Below are 10,243 nucleotides of genomic sequence, written 5' to 3'. Positions count from 1 at the left end.
ATATTTTGACACTATAAAGCCCAAGTATTCAATCTATTCTGTGAAAAAACGTCCTTTGAATAAACTTAAATATCATTGAAGAATGCAAGGACAAAGTCACCCAAGTTCTCTATGAAGATATCTTGCATTAATCATTGAAGGTTATTGGAGCATTGGTTAACCGAAAGGGCATTACGGAACTCATAGTGTCTGAAAAGCTTAAGAAAGTAGAATGCAAAGTTTCAAAGAAAGGAGAGTGTTGGAGTTTTCATGCAAGAAGCTTCTACACGGGTCCACATTTTCCTAATGCCCATGCACATGTCACCTATAATATCCATGGGATTTGCATGTGATAAACACATAAGCACTATTATTTCACAAGCTTGCATTCTGTCTAGGTATATTTCCAATTGGGGGGAACGACAAGCATGGACCATGGTACAACCCATCACCTAATCCTTCCTACAATTAGCAGGACCCTTTCGTGCCTCGTTTTCGACCACCCCACCCATTCAATCCACCCTGATTCTATCCTAAGTGCTCAACACTGCTAAATCCCTTAAGCCATAGAGGCTTCCCAGCTCCCTTATATTCATGTGGGTGCACCACCATGCACAAATCCGCTGCCATGCCTCTAACAAGCTATTAATCATGCACAAATCCGCTGCCATGCCTCTAACAAGCTATTAATCATGCCTCCCCACCACGAAAAGGGACGTCAAGTAAATCTCAAAGAAAGCAGCAAAAAAGTTGAAGAAAGCAGTTATGTTGGAGAAATTATTGTGTTAGAGAAGTGCCCACATGTGCACACATGGGCATACCTTCTTCCCATTGCAAATGTATGCCATTTGCATATTTCACTACTATGGGCATCAATTTTTTTTTCACTTCGCACATCTCACGGGATGCACAAACACATGTACCTACAACTAACCTCATTAACACCAACCCTCGAGGTACATTATAGAAGACACAAGCCTGGCCCAACAAGGAACCCTTAACCTTCTAGGTACCTCTAAAGCGCTTTAATGCATAGAGCCTTTGCTTTGCCTCCAACCTAACACTAATAACACCTCATCCTAGCCGATGTATTCGCCAAGTAAATGCCCCATCTCTAGACATCATGTTACAAGATTCGAGCATAATATCTTATCCTATGGGTCATGGTACTCATTTCACCAAACACAGGGTGTGGGCTGCTTCTACCAACAACTATGTCATGTTGAAGGGTCCACACCACTTACACAACCAATAGAGGCCCAACATGAAGAATTTTAAAAAGGTTTGTGAGTCAACTCATTGGGACACTCAATGATAGCAAACCTTTTAAAATTGGGGATGATCAACATGTTTGCATCATGGTCTTAATTCTCAAATTCTTAGTCTTAATTCTCAAATTCTTACTTAAAGCTACTTACACACATATAAGGGGTCCCAACTTAAATGCCAAATCAAAGAGTCAATCCCTTCTCATTTAAAATCATGGTGTGCATCTGTGTATAGAAAGTAGTGAATGGCATAGTCACCCAACAACTTAGTAGTCCTTCAAGGACCATGAGATTCTATTTATAACCACAATGTGGAAGTCATTCAAGGAAATAAAAAAAGATATGTTTACAAATATATGCCAAAGGAAAATAAGTCTCCATTTTCAATCATGAATTACAAAACAATTGATGTTATGAAACTTAGAGTCAATGTGCATTGAAGGAGTGTTAACTCTCTCTCTCTCTCTCTCTCTCTCTCTCTTTTTGTGTGTGTGTGTGTCCGTGCACAATGCACTAAGGTTGCATTGCTTTAAAATATTTATGAATAGTATTAAGAAGGGTGTACCCTTCTATAATGGGTCTTTGAAAGGGCCTTGATACTATTTATGAATAGTATCAAGGGTGTACCCTTCTATAATGGTCTTTGAAAGGGCCTTTGTCTCATTCAAGTTTGATTATACCCTTTATTAATAGAAAAAAATACTTAATGTCATGAGTGATGATTCATGATTGTCATACCATCATTGGCACACTCTATTGTCTTACATTTGATTAAAGGCACATTCATGTAAGGATACGCATTAATGAATGCTATCTAGTAAAGCATCTATTGCGTGGATTCAAGCTAGTACACACATATTTTAATGGCCTAGATAATAACGACATTGTGTGGTACCTTTTTGAGCTAAAAAATAAAAGTTGTTCTCTTTCAGTGATGTTAAGGTATCCTAGCTCAACAATATAAGAATATGAAAAGACATACACAAAAATAGTGAGAATGTAAGTACAAAACAATCTCATTCATATAATGATATCATTGCATATGCGTCTCTATTGGGAAGTTTTGTGCATTCTTCAACACGTTCGAGGTGAGTGTATGAAGAATGTGATTAAAAACTTTTAGTGTATGCTTTACCCATTCCAATGTCCTAATGCTTTGCTTCTTTATCATGTCATTACATAGGTGAATCTAACTGGAAGTCTTTTGCATTCTTCAACATGTTCAAGGTAAGTGTATGAAGAATGTGATAAAAAACTTTATGGGTATGATTTACCCATTCCAATGTCCTAATGCTTTGCTTTTGTGATAATGACCATTCCTTTACATCAGAAAACCCACCAAAGTTAAAGTTTTACATGAGTTCTTGATTGCTCTTCCCTTTCAACAACCATGGACGTCATTATTTTTACTATACACACCATTTGATAACCTTATCCTAGTGCTTCAAAAAGAAACGATGGTGGGTTATGTGGTTTGGGTTTTATTATGTAAAGACTTGTTATTCGTGTGCTATAACATTTTTAACCACTAACATCTCCATGATTCTTTCCCTTATTTCCCTGTTTTCTCTCACTTTTCTTTTTTCTCGTTTATACAATATTATAGAAATAGTGATATTATAAGTATTTAAAAATGGTTTTATAGTGGTATTATAAGTATTATAGGGCATTATTTCTCTCTCTCTCTCTCTCTCTCTCTCTCTTTCTCTCTCTATGTTTTTTCTCCCTTCATGGTTTTACTGTGCCTTTGGCTGAGGAGAGCGGGGTGATGGTATTTGTGGTGGGCGATGAAAAGTTAACATAGTCATCTCAATAAGGCACCAAAAGGTTTTCTAGTTTTGTTCTATATAATTTATAGACTTGGCTTTTACAACCTTAGGGTTTTTCTACATGCTAGTTTCCTTTATAAAGGTTCATTGAGGTTTTTATAATCCTTAGGTTTTCTACACATTTGTTTCCTTTATTAAAAGTGTAATGGATCAAGAGCATCGAGATCTTCTACTGCCTCTTTCAGACACGTGTGCTCCATGCATGTTTCCATCCCTCTTTCTAGTTTTAGTGATGAGCAGTAGCGTTCTGGAAACATTTTTGAGTAAACCTAACATGAATCCTTTTCACCATGGGTTGAACAAGCATTTTCTTCATAGTTCATCCCAAAACTTTCTCTCAAATCTTTCTCTTCTTGAAAGTACACACGATTGGTTTTAATACCACAATAGAAATGAGTGATCCATAGCAAAACATCATTAATTAATTATTTCCTCCAAAAGCAAGAATTTGGTGGCTTAAATTACATATATATTTCACATACTCAACCACAAATATATATTGGTCATTGACATCACTATTAAAGCAAAACATTGACTTGACATTATTATTAAAGTGAAACGCTTCTGAGATTAAAAAATCGATTGGATTCCAAATTAAGCAAAGTTAAATATTCCAATTTGCTGTACGGAAGGATGCGGAGATGATGGGTCAGAGCGGGTATGATTTTGACACGTGGCACCGTCCCACGTGGGTTTAGAATTGAGCATTTAGAAAAATTGGCCAGGACAATAGTGCCTTTAAAAATAATGATAAAATATATATGCAGTGCTAGGGAGCACGTGCAGTCTAGAGTCTTTATTAAACTCGTCATTAGGCCTTGATCATCCCTCCATTGTATCATCTAGTCTTGTGATTTGCATGATCATTTCTCATTAATCACTTAGCCTTATTATTCATTGCTCATTTGGCCTTGTTTATAAAGCCTGCAGATTGCTCATTAGGCCACTAATAAGCTTAAATGGCCTTGATTAATGCTCATTGATTAGCCCAACAGCACTAATCTTGAGGTTTTGGCAAGATCATCGTATTCAAACATTGCAAAATCAAGGGGGTCATTCTGATGGACTGTTTGATCATCATTGCTCAACAATGAACCTTTCTGTAATCCACAATTTACCCACTAAACACTGCAAGGTTATCCACTAACTGAACTTTGCAGCTAGAAAGCTCAATTAAGTGGCAGTCAAAGATGGGTGTGTGCATGTCCATTGATGAGGATACACTGCAGATGACATTTGGGCCAGAAGCCAGGGCAAAGCACAAGGCCAACAAGAAGATAGCGATGGAGATGCTGAATGCAGAGGCCAAGGTCTACCAGCTCCTTTGCAAGATACCCGGCCGGATATGCGCGAATGGATCGACATCCTCCTCCTGTGTGTTCAGCAAACAAGGCCACAAGGGAGTCAACCAAGACTGCATGCTTGTGTGGGAGGTATCCATCATCAATACACACACACATACATGTACATATGCAACACACACATACATACATGTGCATACTAATGAATGGCTTTGATTGTATACTTATTAATTTGTTTTGCAGGAGTTTGCAGCACAAGCAAACACAGTGTTTTGTGGCATTTTTGATGGGCATGGCTCCAAGGGGCACTTGGTGGCAAGAAAAGTTAGAGACTCTCTTCCAACTTTGCTGGCTTTGCCACTAAACTTACTATCAGATGCAGACACTCACACAAACAATTGCACTTGCAATGAATGTGCGTCTGTTGATGATGATGATGATGATGATGCGCGCATAATTAAGCAAGGTGGAGATTACAATGTTGTTAAACCAACTAATCCTATCTCTAATCAGTCTGAAATCTCCGCCCTGTGGAAGAAAAAACTTGTGGCAGCATATAAGCTTATGGATAAGAACCTCAAAAACCACCCAAAGCTCAATTGCTTTGACAGTGGGACAACAGCTGTGGCCATGGTTGTGCAGGTGCCAACATATCTCCCCAAATGCTTGATTACGTACTTAATCACGATATGTCAGTTAATCATGGTAGGTTAGTCGTGAGAATCAGAATTACGCAACCATGCACCATTAATTCTAATTCGTCAGTTATATTGGCTTCATTGGACACTAAACTCACTTACTCGTCTGCCCTAGGCTTAATATATGGCACAAACACCCTAATTACGTGGCAAAAAGGCCTTGATCACGTGGCAAACACACATTGATCACGTGGCAATAAAAACCACACCTTAATCAATACCCATAACATGTTTTCCTTTGCTAACGAGTTCTTAATTGGACAGGGCAAAGACCTCATGATAGGGAATGTGGGGGATTCTAGAGCCATCCTTGCAACAAGAAGATCACAAGATGAGTCTTTGGTTGCACATCAACTCACCGTTGATTTGAAACCCAATTTAACAGGTGAATTTCCAATATTAGCAAACACATCATGTAAGCTAGGTGTTAAAATTGTTAAAAGTTCTTGCTAATTGATCTAATTGATATGATTTGATGTGCAGGGGAATTGGAGAGGATAAAGAGGTGCAAGGGGCGTGTCTTTGCTCTTGAGGACGAGCCCCACGTGGCAAGGGTGTGGGTCCCCTATGCAGACATGCCTGGCTTGGCCATGGCTAGGGCATTGGGAGATTTTTGCTTGAAAAAGTATGGCCTTAGTGCCATCCCCAAAGTAACCCATAGGAAGCTCATGGAACAAGATGAGTTCATAGTCCTTGCCACCGATGGGGTATTCTACTTTGCAATCACCCTTTTTCTTGTTGCTTTTCCTTTCTGGAATGATTATTTAACTTTAAACAGATGAGGGCTTTCAAAACTTGTATTGTTACCACTTGGGATAGAGTTCTCTCCCTTAAAAAAAAACTTTGTGATATGTTTAAATTAATTATTTAATCATATTAAGACCTCCATCTATGCTGAATAAGTGTGAATTTATATACTTGTAAAATGCTTATTATGAGTGTCCTTCTTATGTTAAATAAGTGCAATTTTATATAAATATGATGTTGAATATAGGTGTGGATTTTATGTACTACTTTTGTTTTTTTAATATTTTTCTAATATTAGGTCTGGGATGTGATGAGCAATGAGGATGCGGTAAGGATTGTGGACTCAACATATCCAAAAGAAGAAGCGGCCAAGGCATTGGTGCATGCTGCAGGGAGGGCTTGGAAGAGAAGGCATGGAGCTTGGAGAATTGATGATTGCAGTGTTGTGTGCTACTTTCTCAAAGATAAGCTCACTCCCACCTCTCTTGTTGCAGCAGCAAACAATATTTGTAATGGCATCATGTCACCACACGAATTACATTGAAGCTACATACATATGAAGATGGGCTACATAATCCAAAATTAGGGGGATAAAAGAGAAATCACAAATAAGGTGCAAGATAGCTACTTTCACTAGGGCTTCCACATAAAAAAATATACAAATCACTCCTTTCTTTTCTTTCAAACAAGGATGACTACACCTTATGCTTGTTAGCTTTAATGCTAGCAATTCTAAGAAAGATGCAAATGCCAAGTTTACTTGCTTTTCAACAAAACTTCATGCACATACAGATCCTCTTCCAAATGCCCAACTTTCCTTGCAATTCAACAAAACTCATGCACTTAGGGATTCCCTTCCAAAAACTTAAGGTACTTTGCCTTTCAACAAAACTCTTTTCCTTTCAACAAAACTCTTTGCCTTTCAACAAAACTCATGCACCTAGGGATTCTCTTCCAAAAGCTCAAGGTACTTTGCCCTTTGGTTTACTATTAGATGTCCTCATCTATTGGTACAAATTTGCCATTCACTTTTTGCCAGCACATACACTAAGGATGCATATGTAAACTCATGATTTAGTAAACTCTCCTCTTTACTTTTTGCCAGCACGTATGCAAACTCTTCCATTCACTTTTTGCCGACACATATATTAAAGATGCATATACAAACTCTATTTTCCAATGATAAGTATCAATCCATCCTCTTTTGCTTGTTAATCTACTATGGCCACACCCCTTCGTGCCTCTAATCCTCTTCTTTATAATTGTTATTTGTTTCTCCCAAGTGAGTGTAGAGTGCTAAAAAACTCTTTGGCTTGTCAATCTACTATGACCACTTATGGTAATATCTTCCCTAGAATTTAACATTATAAAATCTTCACCAAAGTTCCCACATGGTAATATGATGTATCATTTTTACTTAATACTTGTGAATACACTTACTTCATATGGGAATCATAGAAACATCAACGCATCACTTTAGCACATGTTAAAAATCTGATATCTTTAACACATGGCAAAGTTTTCTCCCTTTTTTCCTATGTGGTAATATGAGCTCAAATTCTCCCTATGGTAAAAAATCTCACATGTATTATACACTTTACCACATGGGATTCATAGAGATTTCAATATTAATTTTAAGCATAAGGTAAAATTTCTTATCTTTTAGCATGTGTTAAAGTTTACAATGATTTTTCCCACATAGTAATTAGCTAAAAAATTCATGTGGTAAAAAATGCCATATGTTAATACACTTTCTCCCACATGAGAAATATTAAAGACCAAAAGGTACTTTTATTGCTTTTCACACATAAGGATTATTTATTCTTTATCACATGATAACTAATCGAAATCTTGGATATGTCAAGATGCACATTCCCATGTGTTAAGCACACATCTTCTCACATGCTATTTTTGATAATGTATAAAATTATCATCCCACATTTTCAACTATTGTGAATCGCTTCTTTTAGTACTTGCCCATTTTTAAAAATACTAAAAGTGATTTTACTATATGGGAAAAAAACATGAAATCAATCATTTAAACCTTCTCGCATATTTTGGGGTGAATCAATGTTAATAATGATTATTAGTATACATTGCATATGAACTCAATGCATGTAACATGTCACGTTGAGACTTCTCGAGCACGTATTCAACTATATTGACCTTCAATTTGCCTACTTACTCATTGTTTTCTTAAACTAGTTTAATAACCTATCGAGAGAAAGATCCTATTAGTCCCAATATAAGGATTTACCAAGATTTGACTATTGAAAACACAAGATTTAAACTTGAATAAGAAACAAGAATATACAAACATTCATCTCTATACAGTAATAATGTATGAAAGTCCACGTCTTTTTGGTATGAACAAGATTCATATATTTTCCTTTTACAGAATAAGCCTATGACACAGTTACTGTGTAGTTATTGGGTAATAATTAAATTTTAAATATACTTTAATTACACTTATTGGGTAATCATTATACTTTAATTTCCCAATAAATATGAAGGGCAAGAATTTTCTTTAGAATTTATAGTTGGAATAGATTGTATGATAGGAAAAACTCAAAGAACATGAGTATAGGTATGTCCTTTACGAGTCTTTCAGGCGGTAATAAATGGTTGATACAATGTTAGGGATACCTACTAACGTCTATAGGCTCACGTCTCTAGAGTGTCTAGACTCATAGCTCATGTGTGAAGGCTCATATCTCACATGTACAGACTCAGGCTCACGTGTCCAAGCTCAGGCTCATGTGTCCATATGTTAACCCCATTTTAAGGTTAACTTAGCATCTCTCCGTTACATAAGAGAGATAGCATAATAAGTGTCATGAGACGGTACTATAACTTTTATAATTATGAGAATGGTTGGAAATGCCTAAACCTATGTATCTTGTAATCATTTAGCTTATCTTTTTTGAAGTTTTGGGTGCCCAAGTGTGAATAAGGGCCAGTTCTATAAATAACAAACTTTTAGAATGCAAGACACAATCCCCTTTTTGCCAATTGACTTTAGTCTTATCTTTGTTTGTGTTTGTAGAAAATTATGTTAGGGTGGCATCCGTTACTTTTAAGCATTGATTATTTCTATGACCAGGTATTTCATTAGGAGGCAAACATCATGCATGCGATTTCGTTACAGAAGATGGCAACTATGGAGAGTGTCTAGCAAAGCTTGGATCAAGACATGCCTGATGGAACACACTCTTCCATCATTGATGTTATCATCCAATTACAAGGTCGAGACCCTTATGTGGTTAATCTAGAAAGCCATTGGCCATTAGCCTTTCTTCGACAAGAGATCCATTTAATGTCTAGTGATGTCTAGTGATGTACCGAGGGATTTCTATTTTAAGTTAGATGGTAGGAAGATTAGAAGTAGGAGTGAAGCTTCCAAAACTTGCTCTAAATGTTACTTCTTTTTGCATTTTTTTTCTTTTTATGGCAACCACACGTCTTGGGCATCCCTACTCCTCTACCTTGAAAACATCTAGATTTCAACATTAAGCCATAATAGGCTATTATCTACATACGTTACTTTGAATTCTACACATAAGCCCATATTAGTGCAATATAGACCTTGTATAGTGTAATTCAGTATAATCGATATAAGGCTTGTATATCGTTACTTTGAATTCTACCTATAAGCCCATATTAGTGTAATATAGACCTTGTATAGTGTAATTCAATACAATGTGATATAAGGCTTCCCCTCATCACAACGTCCAACATAAATAGCATTGTACTGACATGCAATATACAAGTTCTTTTTAGCTGAAATATGGAGCCCTATTCCATATCTCTGTCTCATAGTCACGTTTGCTGAAATTTCAACAATGCAAACTTATTATAGCTTGAATTTGAAACCGTGGAGAACGAAAGGAACATTTAATGTAAAGACATTACCGTAAAGCGAGTTCTCTTAAAGATCACCATTGCAACATGGAGATACAAAAATGCCTTGTTAAAATTTGGCATGACAAAATTTTGTACATGTTTAGAGCAGTTAATACAAAGAATTTATACATTGTCAATATACATTTACACACTGTCTCAAAGGTGCATGGGTTGATGCAGAATATTATTATTGGGCGGGGGAGTGCTCTTGCTGTGCTTGCTCCTTCTGATTGAGGGGATGGCGAATCTCCATGATGGATCCACTCCCTGTGTCAGTTGGTGTTTGTGGATATTGTCTCGCGAGGGCAATGGCATTGGTCTTGCATGTTGTGGAGGAGGCACAAATGCATATGGCATATCATGCTCTCATTGCCCAATATTGTTAATTAGAGTCTGAATTGTTGTGGCCCTATATAGTCGCACATCCAAATCTGTATAATCCGATAGTCGTAGATTCTACACATGCAAAAAATTACATATGTGCTATCAATGAATGTACAAAGAAACTAAGCTATCAT

General features: G+C 36.8%; 1 protein-coding gene across 2 annotated transcripts; it reads left to right on the top strand.

Annotated features, from left to right (window-relative positions):
* Positions 1-3,869: 3,869 nt before the first annotated feature.
* LOC147623023 (putative protein phosphatase 2C 52) lies at positions 3,870-9,276 on the top strand. Of its 2 annotated transcripts, none has more exons than XM_086821043.1 (5): positions 3,870-4,509; positions 4,621-5,019; positions 5,340-5,460; positions 5,559-5,782; positions 6,121-9,276. In XM_086821043.1, the coding sequence occupies exons 1-5, from the start codon at positions 4,267-4,269 to the stop codon at positions 6,364-6,366; spliced, it is 1,233 nt and encodes a 410-aa protein (XP_086677169.1). In that variant the 5' UTR covers positions 3,870-4,266; the 3' UTR covers positions 6,367-9,276. The 2 variants fall into 2 exon arrangements, with proteins under 2 accessions (XP_086677169.1, XP_086677168.1); XM_086821042.1 differs by having other exon boundaries at positions 3,890-4,509; positions 4,621-5,082.
* Positions 9,277-10,243: the final 967 nt, after the last annotated feature.

This window comes from Cibotium barometz, chromosome 27 (assembly GCF_041138505.1).
Source record: "Cibotium barometz isolate CiBa-2024 chromosome 27, ASM4113850v1, whole genome shotgun sequence".
Lineage (NCBI taxonomy): Eukaryota > Viridiplantae > Streptophyta > Polypodiopsida > Cyatheales > Cibotiaceae > Cibotium > Cibotium barometz.
Note: the sequence above shows the minus strand (reverse complement) of the source record. Positions and strands in the feature narration are given on the sequence as shown.